The sequence below is a fragment of the Musca vetustissima genome, unplaced genomic scaffold, assembly GCF_032173495.1.
Source record: "Musca vetustissima isolate MV318-11 ecotype Yass unplaced genomic scaffold, APGP_CSIRO_Mvet_v1 utg24682, whole genome shotgun sequence".
In the NCBI taxonomy this organism is placed as follows: Eukaryota; Metazoa; Arthropoda; class Insecta; order Diptera; family Muscidae; genus Musca; species Musca vetustissima.
This window is the reverse complement of record NW_026876882.1, coordinates 57,505-79,590: the sequence shown is the minus strand read 5'-3', so window position 1 is coordinate 79,590 and position 22,086 is coordinate 57,505. Positions and strand designations below refer to the sequence as shown.

At 34.5% G+C, this 22,086-nt stretch overlaps 1 protein-coding gene across 1 annotated transcript; it reads left to right on the top strand.

Moving 5' to 3' along the window:
• Positions 1–2,456: 2,456 nt before the first annotated feature.
• LOC133321413 (epidermal growth factor receptor substrate 15-like 1) lies at positions 2,457–21,666 on the top strand. The gene is made up of 13 exons (XM_061530499.1): positions 2,457–2,545; positions 2,641–2,877; positions 5,233–6,002; positions 6,064–6,235; positions 6,293–6,442; positions 7,035–7,124; positions 7,870–8,067; positions 8,133–8,564; positions 8,639–8,854; positions 10,825–10,911; positions 18,547–19,298; positions 19,488–19,504; positions 20,483–21,666. The coding sequence occupies exons 1-13, from the start codon at positions 2,480–2,482 to the stop codon at positions 21,664–21,666; spliced, it is 4,371 nt and encodes a 1,456-aa protein (XP_061386483.1). The 5' UTR covers positions 2,457–2,479.
• Positions 21,667–22,086: the final 420 nt, after the last annotated feature.

Here is a 22,086-nt window from a genome sequence, read left to right as displayed (position 1 = left end):
AAAATAAAATGAATAATAAAAAAACTGATCTGGTATGTTCCCCGGGAACATTTAAGTTCCCTGCATTAATACATTGCCCTCTATCTAGAACTTGCCTAAAAATATATAAGGAATTAGTTTCTAATTTAATGAAACTTTGCACTAACGAATTTTCTTCCATTTTAACTTCAAATTAAACTTTGTAAATTAAAAAAAAAATGTTTTAAATAATTTTTGTGTTTGGTCAGAAAACAGCTGATCAGAAAATGGCTGAGTTGCAAAATCTTACTGAATAAAATTCTTTTAGTAAACTCCAGCAACTTTGTTGTTGTTCAACTGTCAAACTTGCTCTCTCACTTGACTCTCTTTTACTGGATTTTTGTGTAAACAGACAACATTTGGTAACAATTGTTACCAAATATCGAGTTAACAGACAGAGCTATTATATGGATCATATAGGCGACCTGTACTTTGTTTACAATAATACATTAACAGACGAACATATGCATAAATCGACTCAAAAAGTGATTCGATGCATATTCTCTAAAGGAACCTTGTGTCGATCTCGTTTTCTTTTGCCTGTTACAAACATATGCACACCCATACCCCAAGTGGAAGCTTTTGGCTGTGACTCACTGTATGTAGTTTAAACTGAAAAGCATTTATGGATATATTGGTCGGTGGAATTGATGGAATATCGGTCGACGGCTTGATTTATCGCTCGTCCAATGATTGTCAAGTCAGCTGTCGTTGTTTCTGGTGCATACTCGTTTTAATACATATGGAATAGTGCGTCATGAACGTGCTAATTCAAGCACATAATTCTGATGTCTCCCACATACTATACTGCCGTACTGCTACTGGCGATGAACCCCTGTATACGTGTGTTCTTGAAGAGTTTGTAGACGACTCTTCAATAAAAATTACAAATACATGATTTATTCCTTCATAAAAATTTAATTTCGAATTAAAATTTATTTTATTTCGTCACAATTATTGGTCTGTTCACGTACTGCAAGAATCTACTACTTTTTACTACGATAACGAATTTTCCTTATGATATCAAAGAAAATAGTAGCATCTAGTAGAACCTTGCAGGACGGGAACAGACCATATTTATTCCCAAAATTTGTTTCTGACAACTTTGAAAATTACCGAAATTCATCGGATTGAAAGGCGTTCATTTTCAAAATTAAAACTATTTTTACAACGTTACCTAAAATTCAACGAGGCGTATAAAAATATTCAACATCCCCACTATGGCAAAATGCCTTGTACGGCCGTATTACCCAAATACGTCGAATCCATTTCTCTTAGCGAACTAAACAAAATCGCGAAAAAAATATAGTTATTTGTTTTTAAATTCAAAAAAAGAAAAAAACAAAACTACGTTCTGTCATAGTTGAATTTTTTCAACTTTGAAAATTCGTACGTCGACGTATTTCGGTAACATTCATATGTTCTACTTTTGTGGTGAAAAACGTCGAATGGGCTAGTTGAATTTTAGGTAAGGCCAAGGTATATTTAATAAGGTAGCCGCATCGACCCAGCTGTTGGTGCAAATAAATGTCGAAAATGTTTTTGTAATGTTGAACCAAAAAATTATAAATGAAAATTTCCGCATTTCGAAGAGTTTGTTTGGCAATACTTTTATAAACATTTTCTACAAGAATTTGTGTAAAAAAATCATGTCGATCTGTTTGTTTGTCAAAATAGTTTTGACATATCAAAACACAACAACCGATGTTTGTTGTAGAAATTCGCCGATGCGGCTACCTTGTCTATCTATCTACCTTGGGTAAGGCTGTTATTTTCGTAATGCACTGTGGTGTGTGGGGCCATTGAGAGCAAAAAACGTTTTTCAGAAAACAACCGATATTATCGATAACTTTACTATCAATCGATAACGATACAAACATATTTCAATCGTTTCATTACCAGCTCTAATCTGTCTACTACGGTTTAATACAACTGTGTAATTTGATTAAACTGGAGTGGTGTGAAGGAATTGAATCTGAAGAAATTTGTAAAAATCTAGAAAACATAGGAAAAGTTTCGCCCCCAAATAGAATTATTATGTGATTTTGGCAATCGGTATCTGTGAAAATTACAAATTAAAGTCGGTGCAAGTGATTTTCTTTCGGAAAAGTGAAAAACAAATTAAAGGGTGTCGTCTTTTCCACTGCAAAATAATTTTCTGCGGCCGCTGTTATTCACCACTTGTATGTTGTGTTTTGCTGTTGTTGTGTTGAGTTGAGTGTTTGTTGGCCTCTCTCGCTCGTCCGTTGGCTCTCTTTGTGTTTGTTGGGGTAAAAACTGTCAGAATTTTTTTCTTCAGTTTATCGATTTTGTGATAACACATAAAATACATTTTTTTCTGCTGCTCCAACCTCCAACTACAGAATTGCCGTTGAATGTTTTAGAGGAAAATTTTGGATTTTCCATTTGTTTAAAGGACAAACAAAATAGATATAGACGAAGACAAGGATTCGAAAAAAACATGAACATCGATTTTGTGAAATTGTGTGGCAAACATACGCCGATCTATGAGGCCTACTACAAACAGGTATAGTTTTTGAGGCCAAAGTGGAACGGAAGTGCCTCGGATGAAAAAAATTGAAATGAAAATGTTTTCTTTACAATGATGTGTACTTGTTACAGATGGATCCCAAGGGAACTGGGACCATTGAGGCAATGGCTGCTGCCAAATTCCTGAAAAAGTCTGGTCTCAGCGATGTGGTGCTAAGCCGAGTCTGGGATCTCTCAGATCCCAATGGTAAGGGCTATTTGGATAAGCCAGGTTTCTTTGTGGCCTTAAAATTGGTATCATTGGCTCAGGCTGGTCATGTCTACAACATGAATAACATTTACATGGACACGGAGAAACCACCAAAAGTGGTAAGTACATACCGAGTGTTCTGCCATAAAGTTACACAATCGAAAAAAGGACATGACGGCGAAATATGTGTGTACGTGTGTGCTTGTGTGTGTGTGACATATAAGAAGGACACAGAGTGCAAAATTTGATAATTTGATTTTCTATGAAGTCACAAAATGCCGATAGTGTGAAATATTCCAAAAATGTCATTCAATGTAATAATTAGTGTAATCTTTTATTGTTTTGAATTTGCTTTTATTCAGAATTGCTTAATGTACAATTTCGAATGATGCATTTTAGTTATCAGGCAAAACTGCAATATGTTGTTGTATTTGTATGAAAATTTGTTGCTTATTTGTATGGACAATTTTTTAACATTTGCAGTGAAAATTTAATCACTTAAAATAGGAATAATTTTCATATAAGGGGTGTGGTCATTAGTTGACCTATTAAATTGGATTCTATGTCTACCATGTAGGGTATGCATAGTTGGTGGTAAACGTAATTTATAATCGACTTAAATATCGTACATTGCCAAAATTCATAAACGATTAGCTCAAAAACTCATAGAAATTGCCGATCTCTTGAAAGTATTTCACTTCTAGGCTTATGTTAAGCATAAGACCCGATTGCGGATCATAGTAGCCTTTTTTATTTTTACTTACAACTTTCCCATTCAGTATTGAATTTAGTTTAAGGAAACCCCATCCATGATTTGAAATTTCGTGTGGTCCATGTAATGAAGTTTTTGGAATCGCTCATAGCCTTTATGAAATAAATTAAATTGAATTTCGACAATTTCCAAACGACTTACAGGTCCTTCAGAAGATCAGAGATAGGACTGAAGACGCTATAGCGGGGTCGCAAGATTATAGTGTAAAAAGGGCTAAAGAGAAAGGGGTGGTGATTCGGAATTTGGACACCACTGTAGGGGAAAAAAATTATTGGCTTAATTTCTAGGGACCCTATGTCATTCACAAAGTACTGCCCAACGATCGATACGTTATAAAATATATTGAGAATTGTCAAATTAACTTGGTGTTGGATTGAATTACATAAAACAAATAAATGTTTTTTTGAAACCACAAATGAATCGATTAAGACATCCATTTATAAACAGGCCCCGCTTACAGGTCATTCAGAAGATCAGAGATAGGTCTGAAGACGCTATAGCGGCGTCGCAAGATTATAGTGTAAAAAGGGATAAAGAGAAAATGGTGGTGGTTAACTTCTTTGAGGTAGGAGATTTTGTGGTGATTCGTAATGTGGACACCACTGTAGGGAGAAGAAAGTATTGCCTAAATTCAAGGGACCCTATGTGATTCGCAAGGTGCTTTATAAAAGATATTGAGAATTGTCAAATTAAGCAAATTCCATATGATGGTATAATAAAATCATTCAATATAAGACAATGGATACCCGACGACGCTGGTATGGACACTCAAAGCTGCACCCTTCATTTCAACTATAAATACTCCCTTCAGCTTGTCTGCTCGTCAATAAAGGCTCCCCTTTTCAGAATTAATAAATTTATGTGTTAAATGCATTTAATTGGTTAATCTCTAATGTAACTGAATATATTTTTCAGCCCAACCTATGCTTTTTTTCACCTTGGATATGAAATTTACTTGGTCCCTACAAGTTCGTTATAACCAACCTTGACCGTATTAAGTAAATATTCAAAATTTTAAGGTCTAGGTTGTTTTATAGTAAGACAGTTAAAAATATTACACTCAATCGTCACCTCATCTACTTCGTTTCCGCGAATAGTTTTTTCGGATGTTTTGACTCTCTGTGAATATTTATTGATATTCCAGACATGTAGATTGAATGTCCAAATCTACGCTATAACTACCCAAATGTTATTTCATTTAATAATTCTATTAGCCTAGACCAATTAGGCGAAATTTGGCATAGGTCACTTATATATCGGCCCAAGGACGACCCTTTAGAAATTGAACGGTCCATATTTCTATGAAAATCAGATTTAGATATAGCTCCCATATATAGTTTCGTCCGATTTCATGCAAATGGTGCACCAAAGTCCACATATATCTTTCGCCGAAGGCGGTCATTTCATGTAAATGGTGCCGCTTTCCAATTTCAAGTACAAAAGCAACTGTGCATTTAATGATACTTTTATTTTAAATTTGGTGATTTTTTTATAATAAACGTAATTCTTGAAATTGGAAAGCGGTCAAAATGACTGCCTTCGGCGTTCTAGTGTTAAAAACGTTGGGGTATGGGGAACTCTTTATTAGAGTTCCTTTCGATATCACCGTTTGCATTGAAGTATGAAGACGAATTTTTTATATATACCCAAACATTTTACCTATCATTTTTCATTTTATAATACTGTGTTTTTTATTATTTAGGGTGATTTGCCAAAGATAATGCCACCACGTGTACCACCATCTCCCGTGGTAACGGCTGGTGCTGTTCCCGCGGCTGTACCCACTGGTGATTGGACGATTCGTGTCATTGATCGTCTCAAATATGAACAACTTTTCGAATCATTAAAACCGGTTGGTGGAATGTTACCGGGCAATAAAGTCAAAGGTGTATTATTGGATTCTAAACTTCCTATGGAAACTTTAGGAAAAATTTGGGATTTAGCCGATCAAGATAAGGACGGCAATTTGGATAAACATGAATTTATCGTGGCCATGCACTTAGTTTATAAGACACTGGAAAAGCGTACGGTACCGGATGTATTGCCACCAGAATTACGTAAACCAGGTGTGCCACCACCAAAACCAGCACCACCTGTTATAGCTGGTGGACCGGGAATGCCACGTGCACCATCGAATGATGGATTTGGTGATGGTGGTTTTGTTGCAAACTTTCCCAAAGATATTGCACCACCACCGGCCATACCCATACCACCAGCCATACAGCGTGTTCCACCCGTTGGCGGCCCAGCAACAGTTGGACCGTTAATATCGACAGATCCATTAATACCCATCGGTGCTCCACCATCGGTTACTGCCAATGCTGATTGGGTTGTCGGCGCCGAGGAATTTAAGCGTTTCGAAGTCATGTTTAGGGAGGCTGATCGCGATAAAGATGGCTTAGTATCTGGCTTGGAAGTAAAGAATGTCTTCTTGCAATCGGGAGTGCCACAAAAGATGTTGGCCCATATATGGTATGCACACAAAAATTTTGAAATTATTTACATTTTGTTTTACATTGTATTGTCGTCTTAGGGCTCTTTGCGATACCAATCAATCGGGTAAATTAACATTGGAGCAGTTTGCTTTGGCCATGTGGATGGTAGAACGCAAACAGAAAGGTATTGATCCACCTCAAGTATTGACTGCCAATATGGTACCACCATCGATGCGAGGTATTGTGTCCGGTGTCGATATACAGCCACAGGTATGAACGTTGTAGCAAAACTGACAAATATTTTTGTTAATATAATTTGTTTGATAGGAACCAAAGCCTACATATACCAATCCAGAACTGGAAATGATTTCAAAAGAAATTGAAGAATTGGCGAAAGAACGAAGAGCTTTGGAAACTGAAATTGCTCAAAAGGAAGCTGATATACGCATCAAGAATGGTGAAGTTAGAAGCTTACAGGTGGGTACAAAAATTATCATACAGAATATCGTCAATATAGTTTTACCTGTCGATCGTCTAAAAATATTTCCTTTACGGATTTCCTACTACTGAGTCTATAAAGAGGATTCTTTTTAGCTAGTCTATAAAAAGATCCTGCTTCAGCAAAAAGTGGCTCCCTTCAGCTGGTCTATAAAGACTCTCGTCAGCTCGTCTATAAAGACTCCCTTCAGCTCGTCTATAAAGACTCCCTTCAGCTCGTCTATAAAGACTCCCTTCAGCTCGTCTATAAAGACTCCCTTCAGCTCGTCTATAAAGACTCCCTTCAGCTCGTCTATAAAGACTCCCTTCAGCTCGTCTATAAAGACTCCCTTCAGCTAGTCTATAAAGACTCCCTTCAGCTTGTCTATAAAGACTCCCTTCAGCACGTCTATAAAGACTCCCTTCAGCCCGTCTATAAAGACTCCCTTCAGTCCGTCTATAAAGACTCCCTTCTGCCCGTCTATAAAGACTCCCTTCAGCTCGTATATAAAGACTCCCTTCAACTCGTCTATAAAGACTCCCTTCAGCTCGTATATAAATTTTATACTTTATTTGTTTGATTTTATTTCAGAGTGAATTAGATACACTTTCGGCCACATTAAAACAATTGGAAAATCAACGTGGTGAAGCCCAAAAACGTTTGGATGATCTTAAAGCTCAGGTAAGTGTTGTAAACCCACCCTCTCCCTACATACACAACATATGTTTATTTTCGAGTTTTTATTGTTTTTATTATTTGATTACTTTTGCTAATTTTGTTTTGTTTATTTTTTAATATCTAAACCTTGGTTAATATCTCAATCTGCCCATCCTATTCCAAAACACCAACATCGTCTTTTGATTCCCTTACCCGGGAAAATAATTGTTTCAAAAAACATCCAAATCGAATTGAATTTCACTGAAACCCTTCCCCCCAATACATAATACATAGAGCCTTGAATATGAGAAGTCACTGCAAATCATAAATCTCGAAATTCCTAAAATGAGAAATCAGGTTGGTTTTGTGTTATTCCTTTGCAGATTTCTGTTGTGTATTTTTAATTGTTTTGTCTAATTTAAATTTTGTGTTTTGTAATTTAGTTTTTTACCACTTTTTTGTTCTATTTTCTTAATATTCTTCTTTTCTATCCAATTTGGTATACCAACCAAAGTAAACCAATGTGTTTGTATTAAAACAAATATGTTTGTGTTAGTATTAACGTGTGTTCGCTGTAATCACATAACATTCTGCTTTCTGAAACGTCGTTGTAAAATAAAAACCTTGTGCATGCGTCTCTACTCTCTAGCTAGCTAAACGGACAAACTAATGTGTGAAAACTGCGGCAAAATCATCTCATCGTTTACATTCATACGAATCATTGTTCACTACTAATCCCTTTTTATTCCTAATTCCTGTTTTATTTCAGGTTAATAAGATTCGTGAGCAGTGTCAGAAGCAGGAAGAAACTATCAACGAACAGGAAGGCGAGTTAAATGCCAAACGTTCAGAGTTACAAAAACTCAAAGATGAGGAGAACTCATTGCAAAAAGAATACGATGAAAATAATCGTGAACTACAAAAGCTTACCAATCATTTGCAGAATACACAATTACAAATTAGTTCGGTTAGTATTTATTCCTGACATTTTAAATTAAAAAAGTAACTAACTAATTTCATTTTTTTATTCAGATACGTTCCATGGTAACACAACTAATGGAAACCCAACGTCAAATGACTGATGCTTTGCTTATGTGTCGTGCTGCCATCGATTCTGAAAATGCTGAACTAGTTTCGGAATATCAATTGAAAATTGAACCTGACTTTAGTGAGGCACGCATTCAATTGGAAAAAGAAATTGAAATACCAAAAGATGATCCATTTAATGATACAAACAGCACCACCACAGCAATGAATAATAAAAATAATGGCTTTACCAGTAATGGCTTTGATAGCGATCCCTTTACCAGCAACACAACAACTGCAGCACCGGCGAAAGGTGGTTTTGATGATAGTTTTAATACAGGTTTTGATGCCAATTTCGATGCTTTTGCCAGTACCAATACTAGCGGATTTGGTGGGGATGCATTTGGCGGTAGTGCTTTTGCGAATAAACCAGCAGAGGTATGTAAAAAAGGCTGACGCATAAATGTTAATATTTTAATTTTTAATTGACTCTTTTTATACAAAAAAACTAGCCCGCGAAGGATACCTTTAACAACGATCCATTTGCTGCACTACACGCCCCAACGGGTCAGGGTCAAGTATTAAGCCCAAATACGCAGACACAAACACAAAATCTAACCACTGCAAAATCAGGACCTCCGCCAAGACCAGAATCGCCTAGTCCAGCATTACCTCCGAAGAAATCAAAGGTGCCCCCACCAAGACCAGCTCCACCCAGACCAATGCAGGTAGAGTATATTATTATTATTCAAAACTTGTACCCATCTAAAAATAACTTTAAAAATATTTATATGTCCTAAATACCATCATAAATCAAATGAGACCAAAATCGTACAATTGTAAACGTGTTCCAAAACAATGAACACTTGTAAGAATCGTAGTTCAAGGGAAAGCAATCACACAAACACTTTCAGCATTTCCTATTACTTTGAACAATTTCACACCAAAGTCTGGAAAAATATGAAGCCGCGTAAAATACACCAAGTGACATTGAAATACTAAAGTCGTAATTAAAATCCGGGAATCTATATTTTAAAGTAGCTGATGCAGGACAGGTGCATTAACTTGAATTTTCCCGTACAGCATTTCTCATTTTCACATCCTTTTACAACTAGGTTTGTTAACCTCTATTGTTTTGGTTTTTTTTTAACCTGGCACAATGTTAAACATTCACTGGGGATGGTATGCAGAGCTGTTGTTATGTTGTTGTTGTTGTAGCAGCCCTATTGCTTTTACACAATGGGCTGAGGTGATGTCGTGGAAACGAGAGCTGTTGTTATCGTTGTTGTTGCTGTCCATTACTATTAACTACAATTTCTTATTTAGTTGACCCTTTTCCGAGCGGTTTTTTTCGGCTGGGAGTTAAAAAATAATGGGGAGTAGATCGTGATTTTAATAAATTACATGAAAGATGAAGATTTGCCTAGGGGAAAGGAAATACTTTTTCGAGATCTCAATATGATTTTCGATGTGAAAACATACTATACAGGTGGTAAGGTAAGAGGAACTTAATAGAGGTTCATATAGGTGGTGAGAAGCTTTATATAGGTCCGTATAGGTATTGATAAGCTCTATAGGGGTCCGTAGAGGTGCTGCAGTACCACAAATGTTGGTATTGCTGATATGAAGGTCAATAGAGGTGCTGAGGAGCTCTATAGTTGTTGTTGTTGTAGCAGCCCTATTGCTTTTACACAATGGGCTAAGGTGACAGACGTTGCCCGGGTAAGACTCGGGTCGTTTCGGATCGTAGACCCCTCTGTCGTGGAAAACCCTCTATAGTGCTTCGTATAAGTGCGGAGGAGGAATATAAAGGTCTGTGTAGGTGCTGACTAGCTCTGTAGACGTCCATATGAGAGCTGAGGAACTCTATATGTAGTGAAGAATTCTATAGATGTCCGTATAGGTAATCAGGAGCTCTACAGATGTCGGTATGGGTGCTGTGAAGCTCTATAGAGAAAATTAGGAGCTTTATAGTGGTCCGTATAGAACTAGACCTTATCTTTCAATCAATATGTTATTTTCCAAATTTAATTTGACGGCTAACATGTACTACTTAAGAAGCTATACATATTTCAGTACACCTTAAAAATCTATACATATTTCACAACGGCTAAAGTTTTTACAGTCCTTGAAAATTCGTATCAGATTCCAAGATATTTTTCTAAATCTTTTATTTTATAATTACTTGCCTTTGCACTTACTGGTATAATTTATCAGCATACATCGCTCATTTGCTGCAAGAGAGGCATAACTCAAAAGTTAATGATGCACGATTGTTCGCTATAATAGACCTCATGTTGTGTAAAAAAATCATATGAATATCTCTTACACACTCTAATTGAGAAGCTGTAGAAGTTCCTCTGTCCCATATAAAGTGTGAGTAAATTGAAAGCTTAAAACGCATTTTCTACAAAATCGCTTTTTGAGTTATGCCTGTCTTGCAGCAAATGAGCGATATGATCTGAATTGTCGCGAACAGGCCTCAAACATCCCTCATGTCTCATGACGAAGTAATTGAACTATTGGTTGAACATATTGGCGGGTTTGATAGTATAAGTATGGTAAGGGTTTGTTAATATGATTACCAGATAATGCTAAATGTGGCATTTTAGAACCGTTTTAATTTCATTACATATTTTGTCTTAAACACATTTTGTCTTAAATACATTCAACATTGTTTTATTTTTCTTCATTAAAGGCTCCTAATCGTCCAGCTCAACCAGAAGGCTTTGGCTCCACCACAGGATCAGGAGGTTTTGCTGATTTTGCCGATTTCGATACTAAGGTTGGTAATTTTTCAGTACGTTGGGATCGGTGGTAATGCATGCACACCGCTTATTACATATTTCGTTTGTAGTTTCAAAAACAAAAACAAAAAGACAACGAAATGTTTTGTTTTTATAATTTTTTATATTGTTTTTATAGAATTTTGTTCTGTTTTATTTTGAAATTATATAGTATTTGTTTTTCTGGCTTTTTTTTTCTTTGTTGACTAATTTTACTAATAAATTTTTATGTTCGTTATATCCTTCATTCAATAATGGCTTTAAAAAAACCATTAATCATACATTCTGTTTTTCATTTTGGAGTTTCTTTTTGTTTACTAAAAATATACATGATTTTTTATTACAAAGCTCAAGAAAGATTCCCTTCCCTTACTCTCTTTCTATGAGAAGAACTCAAACTAACTAACCGTATGCTTTTTCATATCTTTTCTCTTGAAACCAATTTTCTATTTTCAGTGAACGCCATAAACAAAACATAGTATCATTAAAACAAACCACATCTCATTGTCGCGTATCTAATCTAGTTTTATTTTTCTTTATATAGTATAATTATTAACAATTAACACACACACAAAGAACATATACCATCAAAATTAAAGAAGAAACCAAAAAAACGTTAAAGGAAAATTAACTCTTTGAACAAAAAGCAAACAAATAAATTATAATCTATTTATTATAAATGTTACAAATGTTTTCTCTTGATTTTCAAATCATTAACAAATAACAACAAAAAACTAATCCTCAACTTACGATGTATGTAATTCAAATAATAAGTAAAAGTAATTCAAACATATTTAGCATCAATTAATCAAACCTACTAGTCATAACATATTACAATTGTAGCTTCAAATGTTCGTTTCGAATTGCAAATACTCAAATTTCGTAATGGCGTTGATATGTTTCCCATCTACTTTTATTAAATATTTTATTGAAGTTGTAGCAGAGAATTTAATGGTTTTGAAAATAACGTTAAAGAATATTGCAGAGGTGACAAAGTAGGAAAAATATATTCAGAAGTTCGTGATTATTGTGATTTTCCCCATGAAAAAATAGTGAGGAATATGTAGAAAGTGTGATGTGTCCAGGAAAGTTTGGACCATTAGTCCATTAAACAAGTGGGAAAAGTATTGAGATTCGGAATTGAGTGATTTTATTTGATTCGGTTTCATAAACGAACAAGCATGGAACAATGGGTGTTCAAACGTTTTCGTTATTTCGTTATCCTCTTTTAAATTTAGATTCGGGCTTCGTCGCTTTCTTGCCCCCCTCCACGTATTTGTATACCCTCCATAGTAGTAACACATCGAAATAATCATTTCCGATCCTATAAAGTATAAAGATTCTTGATCGGCGTACAAAAAAATAATGTCATTGACTATTGGTTTCAGTCTGGATATCACATTATTTGTGCACGGGACACAGGATGCTGAGGTTCCAATCATTGGGCATGCATTCCTCTAGCCAAATTGTACAAATCAGCTGGTGCACGCTCCTTACCAGTTTCTGACCACCAGACATGCATAGTTCGGCTAATAACCCATCGGCACCTGCTGCTTTGTTATTCTTCAGCCGATTGATTGTTATTCTGATCTCATCTGGGCTACACACTATCCCGTCATCTCTTATTGGTTCTGGGGTATCTTCTTCACCGCCACTATTTGATACCAGAAGATTTTCAAAATTCTTCCTCAACACGCTGTCTGTATCTGTCACCAGTTTTCCTTCTTCATCTCTACAAGAGGATGTGCCTGCACCAAACCTAAGGTTTTTCTCTTGAAGAGATGGGGGGATAGTCGTTACTCGAAATTGTCTGTTTTCACCCTACAAAGTATAGAATTCTAAAACGATTTAACCATATGTTGTAATCATTCCGCCCTCTTAGGATGTATTAGGAATAGCCCTCATATAATGATAACCCCAAAATATTCTCTAATTCCTACACTATGTAATATGATCGCAAATATTCAAATATTATTTATATAAAACACATCGCCCCGAGTAACATTACATTCAGCTTAGTCCGGTATAAATTCTCTGCTAATTTCAATAAATGCTCATTCCATTCCTGCAAAATAATTAATTTGTGTTTATTATAACAAAAATGTGACTTAACAATATTTAGTACATTAAATCATAATAAAAAATACTATCTAATATAATAAAATTGAATACAAAATGCAATATTATTAGCCTTTACATACATCTGAACACAAAAAGGAAACTTAATCAAATCCTAATACATACTCATTATTCAACTTGGATATACCTTTAACACTTTAACGAATACATACCAATATATCAATTATTAGTCTTCGTGTACCTTACATAACCTATAAACCGTTATACAGTATATTTTCGATATGGCAGACAAAGAAATTTAAATAATATTCCATATTCGATTCAAACTGAAAGCGACGATTTACAAATTTCATATAATATTTCAGTAACACTTTATTAAATTTGTTATGAAATCACTTCCCATCTTGTCAATGTATCTAAAATTTTCCGTGTGTCTTGTGATTAATATTATTCTCTCACTTGCGAGTGTCCTGTTATTATCGAAATAATATTGTACTTTTATGCTCTAACAACTATTATTTCCCCCCTAAAAATATTTGTTTTATAATTGTGAGGAATGCAACAACAATTATCCAAACAACCTATCCAATTAACAAAATAATATGCAATAGGAATGTTAGTAATTAAATACCAAAAAAATACACATGCTGAACAAATACTGCTAATTAGAACAACCATCCATCCAAAATATAACAACAACAAACAAACAAAAAATATAACTACATCTAGTCAAATTAATTTCTGTTCGTTCAATTGTTTGTGAATCAATCAAACTCTAATACATTTCATTTTGTTATAAAAACTATAAATTTATTGAAGTTTTGAAATGTTGAATTTATTTAATTGTTAGCCAAAATTGTTTTCAGTTTCGTATTAATCCTTACATATATCATATAACTTACATATGTTCCATTTAATCTCGTGTAATATGTAATTCCATATTCAAATACTACGATGCGCTGCTCTACATGTACATGACGAATTAGTTATTCGACAATAACACAGGAAATTCTTGAGTGTGCGAAAAAAAATTATGTTTGAAAGCCGTAATTGATGGTTAGCTAGACGTTTTTGGTGTGTAATTTCAACATAACGAAAACCGGTAGCGTATGTTGTACATGCCATATTTTATAAGATATTCAAATGTAGGCAGTACAATTGAAAATCTATATATTGATTTCTTTCTGTGTAACTGTTTTAACTGCAAGGGAAGAGTTCATTCTCTGTGGCCATTTCCTCTGCCAGTACTGAAAAGTCTGACAGTAGCTGATAGTTAACGTCTATCATGACGTCCTAGGGTTCAAAGTTCGCTGTCAATAATTGTTTGTGTCCGATGAGGTGACGATTTCAATTTGTATCTGGGCAGCAGAATACACTGGCACATTATGTTGCTTTATTTGTATCATCCTGATCTTCTTATGAAACTTATATTCGACGGAAAACTAGTTCAGAACAGTCATTTCGCTCGATAATTCCGCAGCCTGTTATAGGGCTTAACAATTGTTTTAAAAAATAAAGGATCATAACAATTTTCTGTAGTTCGTACTGACAAAAGTTGACCAAATAAAGGGTATAATTAAGCTGATATAGGTATTGACCATACATTTTAGCCGACCTTAAAATTAGTCGCTGCAGCTCGATACGTTGGACAATGCCGATGTCAGAGAATAGATGGTACAAATCATGGTTCATTCGTAGACGACATTCACTGTCGACGCAGGTCGGCTCATATATCTTCCGGATAATTTTTCTCTCAAACACTGCAAGAGCTGCCTCATCTGCTAGCGGAGAATTTTTCTCTCAAACACTACAAGAGCTGCCTCATCTGCTTGCGCAAATACCCATGCTTCAGATCCATATAACAACACGGGTAGTATCAGCATCTTGTAGAGTGTGAGTTTGGTCTGGGGGAGGTGACTCTGTTTCTAAACTGCTTACTTAGACCATGATAGCATCTGTTGGCCAACACATTCCTTCTCCGAATTTCAAAACTGATGCCATGAGTTCTTTTTTATGGCGGTGCCAAGGTATATCAAATCTTTGACTACCTCGAAGCTGTAGTTCTCAAGTTCCACAGCTGGTCCGAGTCTACTGGACGTCTTGCGCGTTGTTACCATCAGCCAGACCCACTTTGGCAGATTCCTTCTCAATTTGTTCAAAGTTGGCTGTTAGGTTAGGGATTGCAACCGTTCACTCAGAGGCATTTGTCCATTGTGATCATCCTTGGTACCTGAAAAGAGAGGAAAAAAGAGATTAGAAGAGTGAAAAATAGTTTAGAAAGTGGTTATTTTAGCCATGCCAGAGTCGTAACAAAGCTTAGGATCTGCTTGGAGTCTATTCCGGAGAAGAATGCTAGATTATCAATTTGCCAAAACTGTCTGTGTCTTCTGCCACTTAGCGATGGACAACTACAAAGGATATGTTCAATTGTTACTAGATCTGTTACCGCTCGCAATGCTCGTACCATTATATCGTATATATCCTGCATAGCCGTATTATGCAGGAATGTCAAACGCAGACATGGCTTTAAACAAAAGGGCTGTCGAATGTAGCTTTATAGTCGACAAAAATTTGGAATGTGTCGATGTGTTTTTTTCGTGGATCTTTTACAGGATCAGTGTGCAAATCTGAAAATCTGGTCAATGGTGGAATTGACAGGTCTGAAGCCGTATTGGTATGGTCCAATAATGTCATTATGTCAAATTGTACAAATTCACCAGTCTTGAATAGACCGGCTGATAATCCATCGGCACCTGCTGCTTTATTATTCTTCAGCCGATTGATTGATATTCTGACCTCATCTTGGCTAGGTGGTATACCCCCTATACCGTCATCTCTTATTGGTTCTGGCTTATCTTCTTCACCGTCACCATTTGATACCAGGAGCTCTTTCCAGATCTTCAAAACGCTATCTTTATCTTGACCAGTTTTCCATCTTCGTCTCAACAGGAGGATGTGCTTGCACCAAAGCTTTCGCATTTAAAACATTTTCACTATAGTGGGGGATTATAAGTCTAGGTTCGGTCATCTAGGATGAATTAAATAAATTTGTAGCTTAACGTCACAGCTGTTACATTTACATCAAATCCCACTACTAAATTTGCAATGTTCACATACCTTTAGGCGCTAACATAAACAAAATTCATTATTATTTTCAAAAATGGTTATTGATTGAATTTTTTATAGGGCTTTGTAAGTTGACTGTCAATAAATCGATCAATCGATCTCTTGTAATGACAATATCATAGCAAAGCTAGAGAATGTAAAGTTTTATTGACACAAGACCAAAGTACATATTTTTTCTAGAAGGCTATAAATAACATTTAATGAGAGTATAGAAAATATATAGAAAACCATATGTAAGACGTTTCTATATATACAAAACTAAAGCAACTGAAATTGCAAACCGAATAAATGATCTGTAACTTTTAAAAATAATGTTATAGTGAAAGTTTTTTAGAAATAAATAGATAACTTATTAATAAAAAAAAAAACACACACACAATTTATTTCGAAATAAAAAATATTTTTTGGAAAACTAAATTGACCCAATTTCTGCTTGGTCAAAACTAAACAACTTTTTGATTTTTTGACAGCATAGCCATTATTTTTGATTACGGCAGCACACCTAACAGACATTGAATAAATAAAATGCTCAATTTGATCCTTGGGTATACTTTTCTCCGCATCCTGAAAATTTGAGAAGAGGTTATGTCTGTTTGTTTCACAAACAAACATCGTAATATTTCTCCAATAAGTCGGATTCCAATTAATATGAGCTTTTGGTTTTGCGATTCTTTCAGAAATAAAACGGCTTTATTGATGATTTCAGGGCAAGTTGACCTGCTACCATAGCTCGTCCACGATCTGTTCTTGAGGTTATATCTAGACATCATTTTCTGTGATAATTATTTTCACAATCACTGATAATTAGCTGTTTTATCGGAGTAATGTATTTGTTTCTAGCATTTAGACAATTCCCTTATCCATAAATTACTATTTATTTCATAATGAATTTTGCATTTGTTCTTTTGCTTTTTTTAAGTGAACAAATGACCAGTTTTAAAACTTAAAAAAAAAACCCAACACGATGTCTTTATTTTTGAAAAAGTTATGCGGCATTTATTATGCTTGCAATTTTAGTTGGATTCGTTTCGGCCACCAGTGTATCTTCCAAAGAAGACTGACCTTCATATGTCGTCTTTCTATACTTCGAAAGCATTTAGAAAACGTTAACAATATTTGTGGCCATAGGACTGAATTATTTTTCTATGAAATTGTAAAATGAATCCAATTTTAAATCTAAACGTTCAAAATCACTCCATGTAATTGAAAAAAAGATAACAACTAATTCGAAATACAAATGGTGGAAAAAAGATAACTGTAATTACAACATACACCCACTACCATAATAAACTGACAGTGCACACAAACTCTCATTTAAGTGATCGTTATAATTCAATGACACTCTCGTATTGTTATCATTAATAACAAACAGAAAAAAGAAACTAAACAAAAATATGGAAAAATATTTATCAATTGCAAAAACGACAAAAGCTATAGTTAAATTTATTAACATTCTGCAAATATAACATTATAAATATATGCATACATTTACATTATTATTAATATATATAAACCAAATTATAACAAAAAACATTAATTTTTTCTCAATTTATATTTAACAAATGAATGGAGAAAATATTTAAGCGAAAACATAAATGCATAAATCAATTGCAAAAACAATAAATGAAATAAATAATAATAAAAAATAATTATGTATTAAAAGAAAACAAATTGCTTTTATTAAATTTCTTTTCAAGGTATTTTTAAAAACACTGGGAGTTATTTTTTATTTATATGTTTTTTTTTGTTTTTTTGTATAAACTGTTTTATCGTTTGAATAATATTATTAATCCCTAATTTGTGTGATGTCTATTTATTTATTTTGTTTGTTTATTTCATTAGTTTGCTAATATTCAGTATGGGCTCAATCACCGCAATACTATTTAATTTCTTTAAAATGAAACAAAAGTGTAACCTTATGATTTCGTTTTGGTTTCCATTGCGAAAATTTAATTCCGAGAAAGCATGAGAATTGTAATAGGAAGAACATTAAAATTTGGTACGATTCCGACCAGATTTGCATATATCTTTTATACATAATTTTGTCCGATTTCTTGCAACGACTTTTGGTCTCTGAAATCTAAACCAAATTCGGTATACAAATAAAATTAACACGAATAATATGTATCCCTAGGGCAAATTCTACGTATCCCCTGAGGGTAATAGGGTATCGTATAATTTGTTTTTACCTTAAATACATTTCTTTTTAGTGTTTTTTTATATAAAAACCAAAAAAGTTTTCCTGTTGCAAGTCTGGAATCCATACGCTATCTTGTTTGTAAATTTATATTTTTATTTGCATAATTTATTTATTTTTATATTATTTCTATCATTTTTTTATTTAAATAGATTTTTAATTTTAACATTTTGATTTTCTTTTATTTCTTTTTTATTTTCCTTAATATCAAACCATTTAAAATAATCTCTAGGCACCCATAATACCACCACCCCTGCCAACGATACCCTATAAATCAGCCATAAATTCCTCAAAGACAAAAACATCCAACATCTCATCATCGCCATCGTCCACATCAAATCTATCGTTATTTGAAAATTTCACACTAACTCCACCAGTCACAACGAACAGCATTAGCTCGCTTGCTGCTGCCACCATTTCGACAACCACTTCAAACAACAACAATATTTCATCAAGTTCATCGACAACTATAGGCTCGAATATCTCCTCCAGTAGTACAACGAAACAATTGGATGACTCATTTTCTGATTTATTTAAAAATGTCAATACCACTACAACCAGCACGAACATCACATCATCCATTGACACGGATACGAACACGAACATTTCAACATTATCATCATCATCCACATCATTTGATGTCACAAATAGCAATAATCCATTAACACGTTCCCGTTCCAATACACCAAAGCAGCTGGCTGCAAATACAACGGTGACTATGGTAGCAGCAACAAGTCTATTTGATGCCTTTTCGGCGCCGGCAACGACATCAACAACGGCAGGAACAAAGGTTGTGGATCCCTTTAGTACCATAAAGTCTACATCTTCAGTAATAAGTGGACCCACCGACTTTAATGATGATCCATTTAAGGATTATCGTTACGAGGATCCATTTAATATTAAGGATCCATTTGCCGACGATGAAGATGAGTTTTCAACGGATCCTGAAAAAGTATTTAAGGATGATATAAGTTCAGATGGTAAGTTATAGTTATTCATCTTCAATGATACGATAATTTCTATTTTTATTTGGAACTAATATCTGCTCTGCACATTTACATGGACGACAATAGTCGTTTATCCAATATGGAGTGGGAATATATATATATATATATATTATCGCGATTTCTATACGGAAAAATATTTTTCCGGAACATATTTAAAAAAATCCAGATATGAAGCGAATTTCAGTAAGTTTTGTTCCTATCGGTCTTTGGTGCACCACTTACTAAAAATCGGACGAAAATATATATGAGAGCTATATGCACACGTTAGGCTATACTAACTTCAGTACGTTGTGCAAAATTTTGTGTCAATCGGCCTAAATTTGACCCTTTGGGAGCTATATGAACCGATTTTCACGAAGCTTAACACACATAATTCTAGACTCAATTCAAAATTTCGTACAAATCGTACACTGTTTACATAAAAACGGACGAAAATATATATGACAGATATATCTAAAACTGAACCGACTTTCACGAATCTTAGCACACAGTACACTAGACTTAAATCAGTACGCTATGCCAAATTTCGTGCAAATCACAAGAAATATGAAGACTTTGGTGCACCATTTACATTAAATCGGACGAAAATATATATGGGAGCTATATCTACATCTGAACTGATTTTCATGAAATTTAACACACATAATTCTAGACCTAATTCAGTACGTTGTTCGTAATTTCGTGCAAATAATAAGATATATAGGGACTTTGGTGCACCATTTACATTAAATCGGACGAGAGCTATATCTAAATCTGAACTGATTTTTTTTGCCAATTTCCATAGGGTTCGTCCTTGGGGCAAATAAATGATATTTGCCAAATTTCATCTCATTCAGATAATAAATTCGACCTGTACTTTGTTTACAAGAATACATGGACAGACGGACAGACATGCATAAATAGACTCAGAAAGTGATTCTATGCGCATTCTTAAAAGGAGCCATGTGTCTACCTCGTTTCTTTTTGTCTGTTACAAACATATGCACAGTGTGGTGAAGGGTATAAACATGCAGAGCTTCACATGTCCTTTACAGGTCACATATTTCCCCCCTTTTATTCCCCTCACCCAGTGTAACAACTAATGTTCAACTAAACTACAACATTATCATTTCCCTCCCCGATTTAAACTACCTAATAATTGCTTTTTGTCATTTCTTTTAGATGATAAACATAAAACGAACACTAACAATACCACACAAGATTCCATGCAAACCATATCAACATCAACCTCCAATATTTATAGCACGGCCAAATCGAATTCGACCGTTAGCAGTGATTTCCTCAACCAATTCGAATCTTTCAATCTGAATAACAATCCAAGTCCAGTGCCATCACATCATTCAAGTTCATCAAGTGCTTTTACCGGCATGGGTGCCATGGATGGCATCAATAACAACAATAACAAATCGAAAAGTAATACACCCTTACCAACCACCACCACCACCACCACCAGCAACACAACAACATCGAATTCATCAAATCTATTTGATAATTTTGCCGATTTTGATGCATTCTCCACGAAATCATCTACCTCAACAATGGAATCGAACAAAAAGACAACGACGACTAAGATTAGTAAAGCCGATCCATTTCTAGATGCTTTTAATGATAACTTTGATACGCATTCGAACAAAAGTTACGACTCAATTAGTAATCCCAAGAAAACGACTGGAAAATCGATGACATCTTTGGATGCATTTGATGATGCTTTTTCGGTACCGGATACAGCCAATAAATCACGCCAATCACCATTTGATGCATTTGGTGGTGGCAGTGTTGGTTTTGGAGGAGCCGGCGAACAAATAACAGCCACGGCAATGTTTGATGCCTTTAACGATAATAATTTTGAAGATGATTTCTTTAAAAATTCCAATACCACAGTCAAAGAAACAAATCTAAACAAAGGCAAATTACAAAACAAATCCCCAATATCATTCAACAGCAACAACAACGATACTAACATTGACAATTTTGCAAAATTTGATGCTTTTTCCAATGACAATTTTAATAATACCACCCCATCAGACATCACAAATTTGAACAATAATAAACAAAAATACTCATTGCCATCATCAGCTGCAACAACAGCCACTACAGCATCATCATTAGGTTTAGCTGCAATACCAAGAACTGAAAATCTATTAAAAGTACAAAATCAAACTTTACTCACAGCTGTGTCGAACACAGACAAAGCAGCAGCCGCTGCTGCGGCGGGTAACAACACCTCTGCCCTAAATGAAAATGGTGCTAAATTACCAGAGAAATTCACAGCAGATTATTCTAAACCGGAAACATTTGATGATGATCTACAGGAGGCCATTAAACGTAGCATGATTGAACAGTAAATATATGTGTATGGAGCATCATGGTATGATGATTATGATGATAACCAAATGGGCAATACTATATAATCAACTATTTGGGATTTCTTTTTTTATGATGCCAAAGGCAAACACTGACAAAAGTACATTACTTAGTAATAGATGAACAAACATGAACGGAGTTGAGAAAACTCTTTAACTTATATATTATATCACTATATATACTATATACATACATTTCAAAGATATTATCCATATTGATATATATATAAAAATAATTCAGTAGCGAAAGGAGTTAATTTTTGTTGATGATATTGTATTATTATTTTTTGAAAATAAGATAATTGTATTTTCAAGTCATTCCAAAACAAACGATTCAAATATATTGTTGTTATAATTACCAATGAGAGATTTTTAATTGTTATTGTTGTTACAGTTACAGTG

What these genes read in the sequence shown, in the direction of transcription:
- LOC133321413 (XM_061530499.1), top strand. Translation starts at nt 2,480, where the DNA reads ATGAACATCGATTTTGTGAAATTGTGTGGCAAACATACGCCGATCTAT. An exon ending in ATGAGGCCTACTACAAACAG is followed by an intron (nt 2,546 to 2,640) that starts GTATAGTTTTTG and finishes TACTTGTTACAG; the next exon opens with ATGGATCCCAAGGGAACTGG. An exon ending in TTGCGAATAAACCAGCAGAG is followed by an intron (nt 8,565 to 8,638) that starts GTATGTAAAAAA and finishes CAAAAAAACTAG; the next exon opens with CCCGCGAAGGATACCTTTAA.